We start from the raw sequence: 20,983 nt of genomic DNA, 5'->3' as shown, positions 1-20,983 counted from the left end.
CTAGGTCCTTTCGTATCGGCGGATACGATTCTGGGTACGGGAGCCAACACCAATCCTAAATGTATATACTTTTCTTCTTTTTGGATATGGTCGAGAGTCTCTTCGAACAATGGAGGACTTAGGCTAGCACAGGCGGCCGTCTATGTTTGTTCAGTAAGAGAATTCTTGTCATATCCAATTAGTTGAGTATAATTTTTTTTTTGAAAATTATGTATGTGTGCGTAGTGGTTTTGAGTTACGGTTGTTGTGACGAGTTCGGGGATACTCGGAACAATCCTTAGTTCTAACATATGGTTAGGATCAGGTGGTCGGGATTGGTTGTGTGCTCCTTCATAACGGTGTATTGTCATATAAGTGGATCAGCACCCATTGACAAAGTCCTTTTAGGCCTCTGCCGAGTAAGCGGATAAGACCCCATCGGCAGACCCACAAGAACTCTTGGCCATAGATCATATATCTCGCTAAAGTTTCTTGAGGTGATGCAGACTACTGGGCAAACACCCACGGAAGTCTACCACCTATCAGTAGGAAACAACCAAGGTTTTATTTATACCTACAACATATGTTGTTTACCTGTCTATTCCATATAGAATCTGTCTCTACCCTCCACCGAAGGGTGCCAATCAGCTATGTATATATCTGACAGGTAAGTTGATTGTATGAAAATGATATTGTTATGTTACAATAAAGTTTCATACATACTTACCTGGCAGATATATACAATTAAAGGCCCCACCCAGCCTCCCGCAGGAGACAGGTGGAAGAGAGAAAATGATGAGAAAACGGGGATGGTTCCTAGTCCTGCCACCCAGGGCAGGCCGGTAGATCACCTGACCTACCTGTAGCGAGTGGCGGCGAAATTTGAATTTCTGTCGGGGACGACGGAGTCTTAGCTATGTATATATCTACCAGGTAAGTATGTATGAAAAAAAAAAAAAAAAAAAACTTTATTGTAACATAACAATATCATTTTATTGCATTTTTCATCAAAAAACCTTCAAATATTGATTATTTTTCATTTTTGGAGTCATATTTCTTCTGCCAGATAGGTGTCGTAAGCGGCATAGCCCTGGAACATGCACCGTAAACCTGGAAGTAATTCTGACGAATATAATTGAAAAGTGTCATAACTTCGGAACATTGTAAGCCAAACACGTCATAAGCCGGAGACTGCCTGTATATAATTGTGTTTGATGTTGATATTTAATTCACTTCAATAATTAATACACAAACCCGCCTTTCTACTTTGTGTTAAGGTCGGTGGCAAGGGTGTGCCCACACTCTTATTACATATTTTCGCCTTTATTCTCAGGGCGAGATAATGTATTCATTTGAAATTTACACTTATGCTTTGGAAATTATCAAGAGGAATTTCGGAGGTTTGTTTTGGTTTTCCTTCCAGTATTTCCTCTTCTCTTTTGTCCTTTTGCTAGCTCATTGGATGAGGGGGCCTGTGTGATGTTGGTGTTTGAGGGATCTCCTCTCATTTCCGAGGGTGGTGCCCTTGGATGTGAGAGGAGTATCCTTATGTTTTTTTAATCATTTTTTTCTTTCTTTTTCAGGCTAACAGTGGTGATAGTTTATTACAGCATATTTATTCATGGTTGCATATTTCTTCATGCTGGCTATCCTAACCTCGGAATTGCACCTGTAACTCATAGCATGCTGTGATATTGGTCCTCAAGTGTGTGTACTGTTCCCCTGGTGAAAATCATTAATATGCCACTATTATTTTCTTGGAGTTTCATCCCTGGACAGCGCCTTTGCAGCTGCCCTGTGATTATTAACTCTACTTCCACTGGTAAATATGCCTCATCCTTTAAAAGAAGTCATGCAGAATTTGGAGAAGTAGTCAAGGAGGAAGAAAGCCCATAAAGTGTCGTCATCTTCTCTTTGTAATGATCATATTTTTCTTCAACTTCTTCCCCTCCGACTTCGAAGGCTCCCTGCCGAAGAAGAAGGTAGACTAACACCCCCCCCCCCCCCCCCCCCCCCAACAGAAGTCTCGTCAAGGGACTTCAAAGGGTGTGCCTCCTCGAACTGAGGAGGCAGTTGGGTCTTCCATTGGCTTGCATATTCCTTCAGGAACAGGAACCATTACACTGTCCCCAGGGTCTAGCATGTCGGAAGCCATAGAAGCTCAAACTTTGGTTCACACTCATGGTTCTAGTCCTAGAGGTTCTGCCCCTAAGACTAGTTCCTTTTCAGGTGCTTGTTTGCAAGATTCCCCAAGTGCAGATAAATCTACAGATTCGGTGCATCTTGTTGATGACTGAGTCCGCTCACTGTCACGATTCAGGCACGGAGTGGAAGAAAGGAGCGAGTCGCTTAGGTGACTCACACCTTGCTGGTGATCGCTCAGTACCCAGGGTTGACATAATGGTCCCACAGAACTGTGCACGCTGTGAGACTGGTTGGGGGTCCCCCATCCAGTCCTCTCGAGTGGTTTCGGCCACTGGTTTCGATGGCGGCGAACGTTGCTCCTGCCTTGGGAGAGTTTCATAAGCCTCCTTGGAAAAGCGTTTCTCCAGAGCAAGAATGCTCTCCTAGACTCGTGTCTTGGCCATCATCGCAAGTTGATGGGTGCCCGCGACTTGCTTCTCTTGCTAGTTCTGCTAGAAGGCAAGCCAGAGCATCTGAACTTCCTCAACTATTCCTTCTACTTCCCAAGGCTACACTGGAATGTGTGAGGTGAATAGAAGGGGTCCTGCAGAGTGCTCTCCACAGGATTCATTGTCGGGAACTACGTTCCTGGAAGGCTCATAGGGTCCCACAGGATGTACGTCCATGTCAGTGAGGAAGGATCTTCTATCAATGACAGAGACACCTCTCACCGTCTCAACATCTGATGTTTAGATTCTTAGGATTTGACCACCTGCAGACTATGTTCTCCTTGGCTCTTTCTGTCTTTTGGGTGGATTTTGATTTGCAGTCCCCCTGAGGGTTCTTGCATTTTGGGAGCCTCGAGTGCATATTCTGTTAAATTGTACTTGCATTCCAGTCTTAAATACTCACATATAAGACTGGTTTATATGCCTGTTCCTCTTTGATTTCTAAAGGAGTTGAGGAGGGGCCCTTCCTCCATAATCGTTTGACGAAATTCAGGGATCTTGCCAAGTGCTTAGATTCTTTGGAATTTCTAGCACTCTCCAAGTCTTTTTGGTTTTCTATGATCTGCAAACACTCAGGTGAGATGAGAATTCCTGATAATTGTTATTATAATACCTGGGAATCTCGCTGAATACTTGAATTCCTTGGAATTTCTGCCATTCTCAGACTGTTTGGTTGTTTTGTAATTTCCAAACACTCAGGCGAGACGGACATCCCTGGTAATTGTTATTACAAAAATTGGGAGTCTCGCTAGGCGATTAAATTCCTTGGAATTTCTGGCATCCTCAGAGTGATTTGGTTTTCTGTGATTTCCAAACACTTGGGCAACGGGTATTCCCGATAATTATTACAATAATCAAGAGTTTTACTGAGCACCTGGATATCTTGGTTTCGCTGGCGCTCGCCCAGTACTCTGCTTCATGTTTCCGAGAACCAGGGTGAGACAGGGATCACCCAATTATATTGTCTTGCAACATTTGGGTTTTCTTGCCAAACATGGGAATTCTTACGAATTCTAGTGCTCGTTATCACGAGTGCTTGAATGATAAGATGAGCCTTTACCAGTACAGATGAGTTCACTCTTCAGTCTGGTTTGGAGTTATGCAGAGCTTGGTACTATGAGATTAAGGGCCTCTAACACGGTTTTTTCGCAATAACTTTTTATCTATGCATTTCATAAATATAACGTTTATTCAGATTACACATTATATCTACACATAAATTTTGACTGTATTCTGCATTACTTAGGGTGAATAAATTTGGTACTCATAATGTAAAAGTGACTTTTTCTGAAGAAGGGCCAACTTACTCAGAGAAAAGGTTTCGAACGCACTCGTTACGTAACTTATGACAGCATTTCTTCCCTTGTTCTCAATGGCTGATTGGCTATACGTAACGAAGTCTAGACCTCTGGCAACAATGACATAAAAATTTAAATACAAGCAAAGCAACACACCTTTATGAACTCAGAAACCTCTCCACTGATAATTGTCATAATGAACAAACCAACAAAATGCGTTAATAAATACAAAAACAATTCAATTATTAGTCTAACTCCCAAAATAAGTTTCCTAAGAAATTACAGTCTACTTTATAGGTCACAATCAGATTGACAAGATGTAGGGAATGGTTGGTAATTTTCAAAAACATAGTAAACAAGCTTGATTTAATAACTGCTATATCCAATGTCAAGCAATTTTTATTTTATTGGCTATCTACCTATTTACTGAAAAAAAAAATTAAACCATCACCAATAATTCATGAGGCTCCACCCACTTTGGCCTCATTATAATTCAGGATAACACTGAAGGCTATCATGGGCATTGTTGGATTAGAAAATTTAACTTCTGGCTATAAAAACTCATTTCTCAAGTAGTTGTAAGAAGTGCTAATGATCCTCAAGGATCAGCAGTTGGCCTAAAACAACGTACGCGTTGGCACCACTGATACAGTTAGTATTACTACGCTAGCACAGATACCCCACCCACATCTATGTATCGTCCCACCATTCATAAAGTCTTTGTCATGTTTTTTCACCGTGCAATAAGCCTTGGCCTCCTTAGGAATAGGGATGCTATCCCCAAAATATAGTGTCTCAGGAATCCCAGGAGTTTGAGCCCAGGTTTGTTCTTCTGTCTCTGTTCCAAGGGCGCTACTCGTGGAACTGGGTCTGTGTCAAGTCTCTCCGAATGTACAACCTCCAAGGGGGTCGTACATCCGCAGTCTGTGATAGGTAGTCTTCTCTCCATCATGACAATGGCGTCGGTGGCATGGACCCACCTCTGAAAGCCATGAATGACTATTCTTTAGGTGCCAAGATTGATGTCGCTGTCCTAGAGACAAGGCATCGTGAGGTTCAATTACAGAGAAGATGGATGAGTAGCAAGACTTGGCAAATTCTTGCCAGCATTTACTGTGTTTAACTCTGCAGAACTATTGCTCTCATTCGCAGGAATGAAACAGTTGTTGGAAATAAATGCTTTGTTTGACAAAGTGAGAACACCGCAAGTTCAGAGAAGAGCGGGGGCAAGAACAGTCAATCCTCCTCTCTTTTTTTCCATGTACTTCCTGGGTTAAACCAGGATGAACAAGGGAATAAGAGGAATTCTATGGAGTCTACTCTCTAGAGTGCAAATTCAAGAGACTTTTTTTTGGTTGTTCAAGTGGATAGCACCATGAAGTGTGAACGCCTCTCTAGTGCTACTGTTTTGGGTACAACCAGTTTGGCTTGAACTAGTCATCTTCTGTGCTCTGTTATCACCGTAGAAGTCTCTTTTTGGGACACCTTCACCTTCGTTCTCATCATTAGAAAATGAAGGAGGTCTGCTTCTAGTCCTTATTTTTGTCTCTCGAATGAAGAAGAATTAGGCTGGAGCATGATTTACAGGAACCTACGAATATACTAGTATGTTCTCCTCGCAACATGCGTCTGTTATCAGTAATAGGTTCATATCTGGGGTTGCATATCAGGCTCGCACTGAATAGTTGAAAGTGCTGAATGGGGTCGTACTAAGAAAAGCTTCGGAACCCCTGCTGTATGGCAAGTTGAAAATTACTATTAACTATCATAAATTTGGAGATGACTGCAATATCATATATCGTATGTGACGGCATATAGGATGCACTTTTTTATCCAAAATTTTGGCTCAAAAGATCACCCTGTGTCTTATACATCGTAGGTGAAGTTTGAGACCTCTCGTAGGCCTAGGCTAATACATCGTAGGTAAAGTTTGAGACCTCTCGTAGGCTTAGGCTAATCTTCTCTCTGATGCTCACTAACCCAGCTTATGCTCAGCACTTTTACCTACCCTAAACTCCATGCATCCTTATTTCATTGGTGGTATTATTACCGGTGCTTTAAAAATGAATTTGTAAAAATGAAAGCAATCTAATCTGAAATGTTGTGACTTGCGTTTATAAACATCAGCTGATCGGCACACTGACTTACCAGTAATGCCATCTGTTGGCTAGGAAACTACGGTATGAATGTTGCCAGTGCTGCCAGATGTATACCCAGTGCTGAACGACCTACGACATTTTGATTTGATTAGCAAATTTTTACGACTTTTTCATCCATATGTAGGACACTTTCAATGAATTGTTGATTTTCTAATGATTGTATAAAATTTTGAAGCTTTATTGTACAGCAATTGATTACAAAGTACAGTATCTGGCAACACTGATCGTTGCTAGTTTGTGTAGTTGGAGTGCATATAGGTTAGACATCTTGGTATAATGAGTTCATAATCATAACAAAAACACAGCAATGCCCTCAACATCATGGCAGCTGGAGGAAAAAGAGCCAGCTACAAAATCTCCTTCAAATTAAAAGTGGTAGATTATGCAAGGAGCATGTAATAAAGAGCAGCAGCAAGGGTGTTTCTGCTTGTGTAATGTACAGCTAGACTGTTTTCAACAATCTATGCTTAAATACACTAAAAACTTTTTCCTGAATCTGACCTGACCTGCTAAAATGAGGTTGCGTCTTATATGCCTGTGCGTCTTAATGCCATCAAATACGGTGTTTAAAGTTAATATTAATTAAGTAATAATTTAGTAGAGTTTACTGGTAATGTTTTAAAGCTAATATTAATTAAAAGTTTTAATAATATTTAGTAGAGGTTACTGGTAAGGTTTTTAAATTTGTTTTTTCTATTTTTTTTAGCCTAGTTGCATTATTGTTTATAGTATGTTAGTAAATTGTAACATGTACAGATTAAAAAGATAAAACAGATGATTTTTTTTATAATTCCAGAATTTTCACCATTCTCAAGACCCTTCAGAATCTTCTGGGGTCCAGATCTCGTCCCATATGTTATGTTAAACAGAAAAAGTGTTAGACTGCCCAACATGGAAGAGATAGGAAAGTGGCATGGAAACAGAGGCAGAGAGCTATAAAAAAAAAAATGTTAGGTGATGAAGAAGGAAAGCCAAGGATCAAGAGACGAAAGAAGGATCCAAATTTAAAGTCACAGGTAATGTGGACTTTGGGTACAGTACATATAATACATACTGTGGAATGCAGTTCAAACTGTACTAGTGTAATCTTTACCAATACCAGTACCAAGTAGTCTGCAATACCTAGTGTATTACTCTTTAATGTACTGTATAATTATGTAACTGACTTTTGGTTGCAATTTTCTCTCCTGCAGTTGTCATAAGTGATTTACAATTTTTAAGACTTAATTTGAGTGGTGTTATTCAGAAAGTTACATTTGTCAGTATATAGGAAATTCATGCACACAATATACTTTGTTGCTACTCTTTCTCGCTTCACTCTCAGTGCTAGCTGGGCAGTTGAGTGTGTGTAGATCGTAAGGGAAATGTTTTACCTCTCCAAATAAAATGGTCTTCCAACACAACTTGGTGGTTGTTGAATATGATAAGTATGTTTAAAAATAAATTACCTTTTTATATAAGTAACTTACAGTAGTATTCATTGCCATTTGTTCCTACTAATCGCGGCAGAGTAAGTTCAAAATTCATGGTAGCGCTCTTTTGTTTTGGGGTAGGTAACTAGACCCACCCACTTTCAGGAAGAATAGGTACAACCAAGCTGAAGAACCCAAATCGTTTCTGCCTCTCGACAGGACGCAGTTGTTGGGTAGCTTTTGTTTTAGTTTTCATCTGATGGTTGAAGCATTCACTGGCTCTTTGGTAGTGCTAATCATATTTAGCTTAGCTTAGCTTGACTCTTGTGATTGTGTCTGTATTATGTTAGACTCAAGTTCGCATAGTTTGTGGTATTGCAGTAAAGGCTACAGTACTAGATTGACTTCTGCAAAATATGACACCCATACTATATGTAGTTCTTGTAGAGGAGAAGATTGGACAAGTTTGCACTCCTGACCTTAATTGTGAAGAATGTAGGGAATGGGACCAGAGTAAAGGGAAGATTTTGACTTCAAATTTAAATCAATTGTAAAGTGATAAGGAGAGAAATGCAGCTGTTAAAGCTGAGCTTAGGCAATATCCTGTAATTCTGGTTCCTGTGACACCTTTGCTTTTTGTCTCATATCTAGTCCTCTTACTCTCCCAACCACTCTGTACCTGGCTCCCCTTCTTCCGGTTCCAGTGCCATTGCCATTGCCAGCCTCGAAGTGAGAGTAGATAAGAAGTTTAATTTTTTGGTAGATACTGTAAATCAACTTGGGGTTTCAGTGAAGTAACATGATGCCGTATAGTACGTACTGCTGCCTAGTTCCTACAGGTTCTTCTGGTCACAGCATAATTGTCACAGTTTTCAGTTTTCTGGGCACCAGCTTGAAGAGCCCCAATAGTTTTGGATTAGATTTCAGGATCATACTGGCCCAAGAGTCCCCTAAAATTTTCAGCATGATCCTAAATAGTACGTAGTTTTGGTAAAATATGGTCTGTTATTATGTGTTATGCCATGAAAACCAGAGTGGAAAGGTAATTTATTTTCTCTAAACAAAAAACCAAAAAAAGGACTTTTTTTAAATCAAGGAGAGTATTATTATGCAATTGAAATCCTGTATAAAAATAGTTCTTTATTAAAGAAAGGAAACAAAACTCAATCCGTTTCAATAATTAACGAAAAGGAATACTGGTGCACAATATTTAAACAAACATTACTTTCCCAAGAACTTTCATCCAGATCATTTAAAATTAAGTGTTTCAGGTTAATGTCATATCAATTTAGACACAAAATATTTGGTGACAAGTTTCAAGTTTCCAGCTCGTTGAATAGGAAGCTCACCTGCATGGCAAGCTTCTACACCTGTGGGGAAAAACCAATTGACAGCTAGCAGTGGAATGAAATATTGACACACATGAAGCAGAACAAAACCAAATTTTTTAAAACAAAATTAATTAAAAAAAATAAAAATTCAGATAACTTTTGAGTCTCACTTTCAACTCACTACATTGGTTAAAGGATCCTATGTCTAAAGTGTGTAAGTGCTCCAGAGATCACAAGCTTAGTCCAGAACCATCTTGTAGCTTTTGGGAACAAAGAAGTGCAGTGGTTCCCGATTATTTCATCTTGTGCGTTCTTGCAAGAAGTCTTCCGAGTGTCCAGTGTCTGTCGAGCATCTAGTGTCTACTGAGCACATGGGAGGAGTTGAGCACGCAGTGATAGATGAATGTTCGTTCGGTGAGTGATGAATACAAAGTGTTTTCTAAGCACCCTGTGGACACCAGTGTTCTAATTATAATTGTGTGTGCATTTTGAGCCCTCTGTGAGCTCAGAGTATGTTTTGTTGCCCGAACACCTGGCGGGAGCCAAGAGGTCAGTGGTGCCAGATATTGCGTTGCATTTCAAGTTTCCAGTGTTTGCTCGTGATAGTGCTAAGTAGCAATCAGTGTTTGGTAGGCTTTTGTCTGAATACTCGCCTATTTCTGAGAATTTTTCGGGATTGATGGGTGCCCTTGGGTCTCCTCCCCCACCTGCTTCTGTGCCTGTTGCGGTTGGCTTGGCACCACCACTTGTAAAGCATTTGGCACCTCAATCCAAGCATCATTTGCCTTCTTTGCAGTCAAACTTGATGAGTTGGAGTACTACTGCTGCTCAGGATGCATCTTTGGAACACATCAGCCTGCAACCTTATCAGTATCTTAGACTTTTTGAAGACCTCTTCATAATTACTCAAGATTCTTCAGTTTTAGCTCCTTCTTCGATTTTGTCACAGGAAGATGACAACATTCAAGATCAACTGATGCCTGCTTACTTTGGTGTTGAAATACTTTTTATTCAGTTACCCTACATTCTTCTTTCTAGTGGCCCCCTCATCTCTGGGTTCTGCTTTTATGATGAGGCAACCATCAGGTTCAGCCAGACTACTAATAATGGTTATCCCCTGTTCTTCCAAGAAGGTGTTGTCAAGTGTTGATGGTTGGGTGTCAGAGAAGAGGAGTCTTGGCAATTCTGCGTTTTGTGCTCCACCTTCTTGACTGTTCCGAAAGAAAAGGTACCTTCTCAATGCCCATGGGTGAAGCTCCTTCCCTGGGAGACTCTGCCTCCTCCCAGTGGGATTTCTCCGGTTTTATTGATTTTTCAAGAGGGGCGGCATTTGCTTCAGCCAAGAACACGTTCACTTCTTTAGAGATAGCTCATCTATAGTACAGTTTTAACTCAGTCTGGACTAATATAGGCTAATGTATAACACCCATGACTGGGCTAAATTTAAGGATGACCAATTTAAGAGAAAAACTGAAAAAAAAAATCAATGGAAAGAGGAAGATATGTAATTCACATGGTATAAAAAAATCTAAAAAAATGTCTGTACCTCCTATGGGAAGTTGTAAGTGAATATATTTCCCACCCCTTGCAGGCCTCTTTTTTACAAAGTTATAAGCATCTTTCTAATATTTTTTATTTTATTTTATTTTGTCAAATTGAAATTACAGCTCAAAACTATATCATAAAAGATCAGAAATAAAACCAGGAACAAATTCCTAGTATATATATTGTAAAACACTTACAAACTTATCTTGGATGGCAATTTGTGACATTACCCCTTACTACCTTCTAGCATCTGGTTCTCTTATAGAACTTATATACTGCCACTGAGTAAGACAAAATCTGTTTTCCTTGTGCTCTACTATTACTCATATACTTGAAGCTTTTACTTTCTTGTTCCCCTATTTGCAATTTGCCTTTCAATTTTGCAATGGTTTCCTTTAAAAATCCTTCAGTTCCTCCATAGTAAAAATCATCTACATGTGTACATAAAATACCATTCAATTTACTGTCTTTTCTCCAAAAGAATACATTGGGTTCTAGTCTACTTCTCCTCCAAAAGAATATATTAGATTCTAGTCTACTTCTCTCATCTTTAAGCTCCTCCACTACTTGTACCACCTTACATACCATACTTTTGCTGCATCTTTAAGCCCATAAACAGTTTTCAATTTCCATAATCCACTCCAACCGTCTTCCCTAGGTGGTTTTAAATAGACTTCTCTTTATATTTCGTCACCTTGTAAACATGCAGTTTTTACATTAATGTATTACACTTTCAATCTTTCAATTTGTTCATGAAACTTACCTGACAGATATATATATAGCTGTATTTTCTGAAGTCCGACAGAATTTCAAAACTCGCGGCACACGCAGTGGGCGGCCAGGTGTTAGTACCCACCATTCCCGCCGCTGGGAGGCGGATATCAGGAACCATTCCCATTTTCTATTCATATATTTTCTGTCGCCGGTGCTGGAAACAACTGTTTGCAGTACCTCCGCTAGGATTTTTGGATTTACTCGTCTTTTAAGTATCTGGATTGTCTTTTGGTTATTGATTCTGGATTGTTGGATTGGCACGCGCAACTAGTGACTGTTTTTTATTGGCTTTTCTGTAAACGTGATGTCTGGATCAAGTGCAGTGAGTTTCAGAGTGTGTGTGAAGAGTGATTGTAAGGTGAGGCTACCTATATCATCAGTAGATCCCCACACAGTATGTATGGGGTGTGGGGATGGGGGTCATGTATGTTTGTTGGATGATCGGTGCAATGAATGTGAAGGATTGACCGTATGATGGATGGAGGTGATAAGATTCCTATCGGCGTAAATTGGAACGCGATAGGATCAGAGGTCCTTTCCTCCAGGAGCGGTTCTACTAAAGGTAAGGGAAGTAACATTTCACCTGCATTGACACCTGTAGAATTTGTCTCTCCTAAACCTTTGATGTTGCCTTCGGGCCCTGATTCTGTGTCTGGAGAAGGTAATGCCCTTTCTCTGATTTTGGAGTCGTTACGTACTCTTGAATCAAAGTGTTGGCCTTAGAAACTGGCCCAGTTAAAGTGTGTGATCGTGCCCCTAGTGTTGTGGAGGGGGCGTCAGATCGGCCCCATAATGCCTCTAGGCCTAGACCGCTATCGGACTCCCAGGACTCAGGGAGTGGATATGTCGAAAGCCGCAAGATGGGTTAACGGGGGTTCCCCTCGATCTGGCGTCCCTTCGGCAGGCCGGCCTGTTGCAAGTTCCCAGGCTGCCAAGGAGCGCGCACCAGGGCGCGTAATCCTTAAGGACTGTTTTTCGTCCTCCGAGTGGCGTCCTCCCCGCGCAAGGGGTGGAGCGCTCAGGAGGGACTCGCATCCTCTGAAAAGGACTTTTCGTAGTGAGGACGCTTCACGTCCTATCTCTCCAGTGTCGTTGCGCTCTTCTCCGGATGCGTATGACGCCTTTCCGCCTCTGAAGAGAGGTAGGATGTCATCCGGTGATGACGCTGAGATGCGCTACAGTCGCTGTTTGGAAAAGCAGGTATCTGTACCTGTAGAAGGAAGGAGGCGTGCCCTCACCCCTCGTCTTCTCGCAGGCTCAGTCCTGCTCCTTCTGTTGGTTCTTCGCCGCTACGAAGTAACACGCCTTTTGTCCCTTCAGGACCAGTTATCTTCTTTGATGGCTCAAAGGACTTGCCCAGCAGTAGTCGAGCCTAAGCGGAGAACGGACATCAGGCTGCCTGTCAAGAGGACGAAGCAGTCTCCTTCTCCCTCTCCGCGTTGTCTCTCTCCGAATGCGTCTCCTTCGGTTCATCGCCGATCTCGTTCTCCTGGTAGGAAAGCTTGTCGTCAGGACGCTTTCGTTCCCTCTTGACGTCTTGGGCAGGCTGCTCGACGAGACGCTCAAGAGGACGCTCAGGACGCTTTGAGGATGCTCAGCAGGACGCTTTCCAGGACACTTCGGAGGACGCCGAGCAGGAAGAGACGTGCAGCAGGACGCTCGTATGGACGCTCGGAGTGACGTGTCTCCTCATAAGGAGGTTCGTTAGCGTTCAGAAAGACTCGTTAACTTCTAAATCTGCTCGCTCTTGTAAGAAGATAAGGACGCTTCGATAGAAGTAAAACAGTCTCGGTCGTCTCTAAGGACGCTCAGTGCCGTCAAGACGCTCTGCCTCCTTCAAGCAGTAAGATCGTCGTAAGGACGTTAGCTTGGATGAGGCTTCTGCTTCTAAGCAGCAGAGGTCTTTGATCAAGGCCAGACCCGCTGGACGTACGCCCTCTCCAGATGGGCGGTCTCCTATTCCTCTTAGGAAGAAGGAGAGCTGAGTAGTCCGGCGGACTCGATTGAAGAGGACCTTCTTCTGTTTCGTCCGTCTCGGACTACAAGTTCTTGTGCGGCTGTTACGTTCGTCTTTCTTTCAAAGTTTCAGCCTGCAGCTCCCAGGTCTCCTCCCTCGCAGTTTTCGTCTTCCAAGTCGTGTAAGACCCCGGAGTTTGTGGAGATGAAGACTTCGCTGTCCACCAAGAGGGCCTTCAAGAAACTCCAGGACTGGATGGATCGAAGGAAGGATCAGGGCAAGTCAACTTTCGCCCTTCCTCCCTCTAGACTCAGTGGTAAAGGGGGCGTTTGGTACGAGACCAAGGGGGAGACGTGGGGTGTGAAGATCCCTTCGTCAGCTCAAGGGGACTTCTCTAGTATAGTAGATGCCCAGAGGAGGTCCCTTTTATCCACAGCTAAGGTGTCTTGGACGCTTACGGGGAAACGACCATCACTTGAAAGGACTGCTACGGACTCTCGAAGTCTTCAACTTTTTGGACTGGTGCTTGGGAGTTCTAGATCTGCAATCTAGAAGCCCGGACTCGCTCAGTTTGGGGGAGCTGTCCAGCGTGCTATCGTGCATGGACAAGGCCGTCAGGGATGGTTCGGAAGAGCTAGTTTCGCACTTCGGAACGGCTTCCTTAAGAAGAGAGCTCTTCTGTGTAACTTCACCGCTAGATCAGTTACACCCGCTCAGAAAGCGGAACTGCTCTTTCACCTCTTTCGAACCATCTCTTCCCCCAGGACTATGGTCAAGGACCTGGCAAGTAGCTTGCAGAAAAAGCTACGCAGGACCTCTTAGCTCAGTCCTCGAGACGTCCAGCAGTTCCGTCTACGTCATCATTTGTACGACCTCCTAAGAAGGTTAAAAACCCTTTTGTGGAGCTCCTCCCTCGAGAGCAGCTCCTCGAGGGAGAGGGCTTTCAAGAGGAAGAGCTTCCTTCAAGCCAAGACATCGAAATGAAGATCATGTCCTTCAGACACCAGTCGGAGCCCAGACTGAAGTTTTTTGCGGTAGTATGGAGAGAGAGAGATAGACGGACCTTTGTCCCTCAAGATCGTGGAGCAGGGGTACAAGATCCCCTGTTTTTGGATCCTCCTCCTCTATCCATGACTCCCAGGAGACCTTTCTCCGTCATATCAGGGAGAGAAAAAGCGGATTCTTTCGATCTATTAGATCAGTGAATGATAGAAAAAAAGAGCGTGGAGCAGGTCGTGGACCTGGGGTCACCAGGATTTTACAACAGGATTTTCCTGGTACCGAAGCAGTCGTCAGGTTGGCGTCCAGTACTAGACGTAAGCAGGCTCAATCTTTTGTAGAAAAGATCAAATTCAAAATGGAGACACCTCAGTGTTCTAGGAGCCTTGAGACCGGGCGACTGGATGGTGTCCTTAGACCTGCAGGACGCGTACTTTCACGTCCCAATCCACCCTCTTTCAAGGAAATATCTAAGATTCGTTTTAGGAACAAAGTCTGGCAGTTCCAAAGCCCTTTGTTTCGGCTTGAGCACGGCTCCGATGGTCTTTACCGTCATCATGAAGAATGTACGAGGTGGTTACACTCTTCAGGGATAAGAGTATCCCTATACCTCGACGATTGGCTTGTCAGAGCGTCGTCGAAGGAGAAATGTCTGAAGGACCTTCAGTTAACGTTAGCCTTAGCGAAGTCCCTGGGACTTCTAGTCACCTCGAAAAGTCACATCTGACCCGACACAGTCCATCGTGTATCTGGGGATTCAGATGGATTCAGTGGCTTTTTGGGCGTTTCCGTCCCAGGAATGTCAGCGGCTAGGCTTAGAGAAAGTCTCAGCCTTCCTGGGGAAAGAGACTTGCTCGGCGAGGGAATGGATGAGTCTGCTGGGCACCATTTCCTCGCTGGAAAAGTTTGTTTCCTTGGGAAGACTGCACCTCAGGCCTCTCCAGTTTTTCCTTGCGGAGGAATGGAAGCCCAAAGACGATCTGAATGCGATCTTGAAGATCTCAGAGTCGGTGAAAAGCCATCTAAGATGGTGGCTCGATCCTCAGAAGTTGCAAGAGGGCTTATCCCTAAATCTTCTGAGCCCCGACCTAGTTTGTTTTCAGACGCTTCCATTTCGGGCTGGGGAGCAACACTAGGAGGGGAAGAAGTGTCAGGCTCCTGGAGAGGGGAACAGGTAGTCTGGCACATCAATGTGAAAGAACTGGCAGCGATCTTCCTGTCGCTGCAGTTCTTCGAAGAAAAGTTGACAAACAAAGTTATCCAAGTCAACTCAGCAACACCACAGCCCTCGCATATTTGAAGAATCAGGGAGGAACACACTCCCGGACTCTGTTTCACCTGGCAAAGGAGATTCTGCTGAGGGCAAGGGTGAGAAAGATCACGATCCTGACGAGATTCATCGCAGGAGTGCAGAACGTCAGGGTGGACCTTCTCAGTCGACAGGACCAAATCCTGCCGACAGAATGGATCTTGCACCAAGACGTGTGTCAGGAGCTTTGGAAGTTGTGGGGACATCCTCTGGTCGACCTATTCGCGACGTCGAGGACGAAAAGGCTTCCTCTGTATTGCTCCCCGGTCCTGGATCCAGGAGCAATCGCTGTGGATTGCATTGCTCTGGAGTTGGACGGGCCTAGACCTTTATGCCTTCCCACCATTCAAGATCATGGGGGAAGTCATGAGGAAGTTTGCGGCTTCAGAAGGGACAAGGTTGACCCTGATCGCCCCGATGTGGCCGGCGAGAGAATGGTTCACAGAGGTCATGTCATTCCTTGTAGATTTCCCAAGGACGTTGCCCTGGAGGAAAGATCTACTCAAACAGCCTCACTTCAAAAGGTATCACCCAAAAACCTCTCCGCTCTGGGTCTGACTGCGTCAGACTATCGAAAAGTTGGCCAGAGCGAGAGGTTTTTCGAAAAACAGCTGCGAAAGCGATCGCAAAGGCAAGGAGAGCCTCTTCAAGAGCTGTCTCCAATCGAAGTGGGCTTCCTTCAGGGCATGGTGTAGACAGGAGTGGGAGTTTCCTCTTCCATGACCTCTGTGAGCCAGATAGCCGATTTTTCTACTTTTCTTAAGAAACGTGCAGAAATTGGCAGTCCCAACCATCAAGGGATACAAGAGCATGTTGTCAGCAGTTTTTCGGCACAGAGGCCTGGACCTCTCTTGACAACAGGGATCTTCACGACCTCTTGAGATCGTTCGAGACCACGAAGATTCCTCAGGCGAGGCCGCCTGCATGGAACCTTGACGTGGTTCTTAGACTATTGATGTCAAGTCCGTTTAACCTCTTCACTCAGCGTCTCTTCGGAACTTGACAAAGAAGGCTCTTTTCCTAACTTCTCTGGCGACAGCGAAGAGAGTTAGCGAAATCCAAGCTTTTAGTAGCCAAGTGGGGCTTCAAAGGAGACAACGCTGTCTGCTCTTTGAGTCCAACTTTCTTGGCTAAAAACAAACGAGAACCCGTCTAACCCTTGGGCCAAAGAGCTTCGAGATTAAGGGTATGTCGAGTCTGGTGGGCCAAGAACAGAGAGAGTCCTGTGCCCTGTCAGACTTCAGAAAATACAGCTATATATATATCTGCCAGGTAAGTATGAACAACTTAATTGTATTATAACAATAACATTTTTACTATTGTCAAACAAAATTTTTAAAATTTCAGTATTGCATGTAGGAGCATCTTTTTCCCATTCAGCCATCTCTTCTTCAAAACCTCTTGCTACCAATCTTGTTTTACATATCCTTCCCCCACCCCCCTTACCTTTTCAGTTACTATCCAGCTTGTAGTTAATAGCTTTTTGTCCAATGTCATTAACTCCTCATATACCTTGTTTTCTCTTCAGTGATGCCTTTATTTTCAAATCCTAGCAACACCTCTTCATCTTAATTTTTTGTATATGACTATAATCCCTTAAGTTAACCCATCCCTTGGCACCTGACTGTGAATCTTGTACACTGTATGAATCAGCTCAAGATTTGTTTGATATTTTTCCTGCAAGACTTATTATAGTCCATTCTTCTAGTCTACTTGCCCTTTATCATTGTTTATAGCTCGAACTTTATTTCCCTTATTGAATTTGGTGTCTCTTCTATTAACTCACTTTCTCTGTCATCTTCCATTATTTCCTCTATAGCCTCTCCTGTGTCAGCTTTCCTTCTCCAGCCCATTAATGTCTCCTTTCCTCCCTGCCTACTTGCATTCCTCACTTGAGGCATCGTATCTATCTTTCACAATATGTATGTGATTTATATATTATAGGTATCTTCTGCTTCTGGTGATAGTCTTTGAATCTTAGTAACATATATTCTAGTTACTTCTCTTGAAGAAGCTCCATGTTTAACCACTACCATATTCCCTGATACTCCCACTACCTGAGCTGGTCCTCTCCATTCATTTTCATTTTCTTTCTTATAGAATACCTCATCTCCCACTATTGCTTTTTCAAATTTATGTTCTCTGATGTTTTTATTTAAGGCAATTCTTATTTTATTACAAGACACATTTTTAATAAACACTTCTCTGGCCTTATGCATTGCATTCAGTGTATCCCTTACTATACTCTCTTGCATACCTTTCTGCTTATGGGACTTGAACTCTCTTCTCCCATTAAATTAATCAGAAGAGGGTTTTTTCCAAACACTATTTGGCTAGGAGAGAAACCTCCATAACTTATCAAGCATTTCCTAGCAACTCACTACCCATCTTAATGCTATGGACTTCATCATCTGATTATGCCTACTGTCTTTTCACATAATCCATTGTTCCATGGCAATTCTGATGTTTGTGGCCAATACTTTAATATTCCATCTTTCTACCATACTCCTTACTTTTTCATTTTGAAATTCTCCCACTTGTCTAGCTATTTTGGAAGGCAAACCATGCATTAAAAAGTGCCTTTATAATAGTTTCTGGTTTCTTATCTTTTATCCAAAAAGCCTGACAGTACCTCATTGCCACATCTACCATTACAAGAACTTTCTCTCTTCTAACTACCCACATCTGTTGCAACAGCTTCATTAACCCTCTTACGCCGAAGCGGTAAAAAAAAAAATTGTCTCCCGTGTGCCGGAGGTGTTTCAGAGTGAGCGCGGAAGCGTGATATTTTTTTTCAAAAAATCACAGCGCGCTTAGTTAAAGATTAAGAGTTTCATTTTTGGCTCCTTTTTTTTGTCATTGCCTGAAGTTTAGTATGCAACCATCAGAAATGAAAAAAATTTATACATTATCATATATAAATAATGCGATATATGATAGCGCAAAAACGAAATTTCATATATAATTGTATTCAAATCGCGCTGTGCGCAAAACGGTTGAAGGTAACCAGTTACTTTTTTTCGTTGTAATGTACACTAAATTGTGATCATTTTGGTATATAACACATTGTAAAACGATAAAAGCAACAGAGAGAAAATATTATACACAAAATAATGCATGAATTCGTAACGCACGGACGTAAACAAAATATTTTTTTTCAAAAATTCACCATAAATCTAAATATTATCCTAGAGACTTCCAATTTATTTCTTTCAAATGAAGACAAATGATTGAATATTATACTACTGTCTAGCTATTTTGGAAGGCGCTCCAAATATAGCAAAACCATGCATTATTAAAAGTGCCTTTATAATAGTTTCTTGGTTTCTTATCTTTTATCCAAAAGCCTGACAGTATACCTCATTGCCACATCTACCATTACCAAGAACTTTCTCTCTTCTAACTACCCCACATCTGTTGCAAACAGCTTCATTAACCCTCTTACGCCGAAGCGGTAAAAAAAAATTGTCTCCCGTGTGCCGGAGGTGTTTCAGAGTAGCGCGGGAAGCGGAAAAAATATTTTTTTTTCAAAAAAATCACAGAGCGCTTAGTGTTTAAGATTAAGAGTTCATTTTTGGCTCCTTTTTTTGTCATTGCCTGAAGTTTAGTATGCAACCATCAGAAATTGAAAAAAATTATCATTATCATATATAAATAATGCGATATATGATAGCGCAAAAACGAAATTTCATATATAATTGTATTCAAATCGCGCTGTGTCGCAAAACGGTTGAAGGTAACCAGTTACTTTTTTTCGTTGTAATGTACACTAATGTGATCATTTTTTTGGTATATAAACACATTGTAAAACGATAAAAGCAACAGAGAGAAAATATTATCACAAAATAATGCATGAATTCGTAACGCACGGACGTAAACAAATATTTTTTTCAAAAATTCACCATAAATCTAAATATTATCCTAGAGACTTCCAATTTCTTTCTTTCAAAATGAAGACAAATGATTGAATATTACTATACTGTCTAGCTATTTTGGAAGGCGCTCCAAATATAGCAAACCATGCATTAACAAAAGTGCCTTTATAATAGTTTCTGGTTTCTTATCTTTTATCCAAAAAGCCTGACAGTACCTCATTGCCACATCTACCATTACCAAGAACTTTCTCTCTTCTAACTACCCCGCATCTGTTGCAACAGCTTCATTAAACCTCTTACGCCGAAGCGGTAAAAAAAAATTGTCTCCCGTGTGCCGGAGGTGTTTCAGAGTGAGCGCGGAAGCGGAAAAAATATTTTTTTCAAAAAATCACAGCGCGCTTAGTTTTCAAGATTAAGAGTTCATTTTGGCTCCTTTTTTTGTCATTGCCTGAAGTTTAGTATGCAACCATCAGAAATGAAAAAAATTATCATTATAATATATAAATAATGCGATATATGATAGCGCAAAAAACGAAATTTCATATATAATTGTATTCAAATCGTCGCTGTGTGCAAAAACGGTTGAAGGTAACAAGTTACTTTTTTTGTTGTTGTAATGTACACTAAATTGTGATCATTTTGGTATATAAACACATTGTAAAACAATAAAAGCAACAGAGAGAGAAATATTATCACAAAATAATGCATGAATTCGTAACGCACGGACGTAAACAAATATTTTTTTCAAAATTCACCATAAATCTAAATATTATCCTAGAGACTTCCAATTTCTTTCAAAATGAAGACAAATGATTGAATATTACTATACTGTAAGAGTATTAGCTTGCAATTGCAGTTTTCGACCATATCTGACGAGTTAAAGTTGACCGAATGTCGAATTTTTTATATATATATTTTTTATGTGCAATTATTTCGGAAATAAGAAAAGCTACAACCTTCAAATATTTTTCGTTTTAGTCTACATAAAAGTGCGCACATTTTCATATATAAAACTCTATGAAATGCCTAATATGAAACGGAGCAAATATTCCGAGAATGGGACATACGCATTTCGGAGATTTGTGGCGGAGGAATCCACGCGCGGAGGGAAGGAAAGATTTTTTTTTTAAATTCACCATAAATCTAGATATTTTGCTAGAGACTTTGAATTTGTTTCAAGATGAAGATAAATGACTGAATATTACTAGACTGTAAGAGTTTTAGCTTACAATTGCGTTTTCGACCATTTCGGTAGAGTCAAAGTTGACCAAACGTGGTTTTTTTTCTATTTATTGTGATTTATATGCAAATATTTCAAAATGAGAAAAACTACAATCTTCAAATTATTTTTTGTTGTATTCTACATGAAATTGTGCACATTTTCATATATAAAACTTTATGTAACGGCTAATTTAAAATGGTGCAAACATTACCATAATCGCACGTATGATTTTTTCGGAAGAGTTAGCCGGGCGGACGTAAAGAAAATGTTATTTTTTTCATAACTTCACCATAAATCGAAATATTGTGCTAGAGACTTCCAATTTGTTGCAAAATGAAAGTAAATGCTTGAATATTACTAGAATATAAGCGTTTTAGCCTACAATTACAATTACGTTTTTCAACCATTTTGGTAGAGTCAAAGTTGACCGAAGGTTGAAATTTTGGCAATTATCGTTTTTATTTATATGAAAATATCTCAAAACTGATAA

At 41.4% G+C, this 20,983-nt stretch overlaps 1 protein-coding gene across 1 annotated transcript in view; it reads left to right on the top strand.

Moving 5' to 3' along the window:
* Positions 1-6,936: 6,936 nt before the first annotated feature.
* LOC135219226 (uncharacterized) overlaps positions 6,937-20,983 on the top strand; it is a 78,804-nt gene continuing 64,757 nt past the window's right edge. Inside the window, exon 1 of the mRNA XM_064255811.1 lies at positions 6,937-7,085. Within this exon, the coding sequence (XP_064111881.1) occupies positions 7,017-7,085 (69 nt within the window). The 5' untranslated portion in view covers positions 6,937-7,016. The remainder of the gene's footprint in view (positions 7,086-20,983) is intronic.

This window comes from Macrobrachium nipponense, chromosome 1 (genome assembly GCF_015104395.2).
Source record: "Macrobrachium nipponense isolate FS-2020 chromosome 1, ASM1510439v2, whole genome shotgun sequence".
Taxonomy (NCBI): domain Eukaryota; kingdom Metazoa; phylum Arthropoda; class Malacostraca; order Decapoda; family Palaemonidae; genus Macrobrachium; species Macrobrachium nipponense.
Note: the sequence above shows the minus strand (reverse complement) of the source record. Positions and strands in the feature narration are given on the sequence as shown.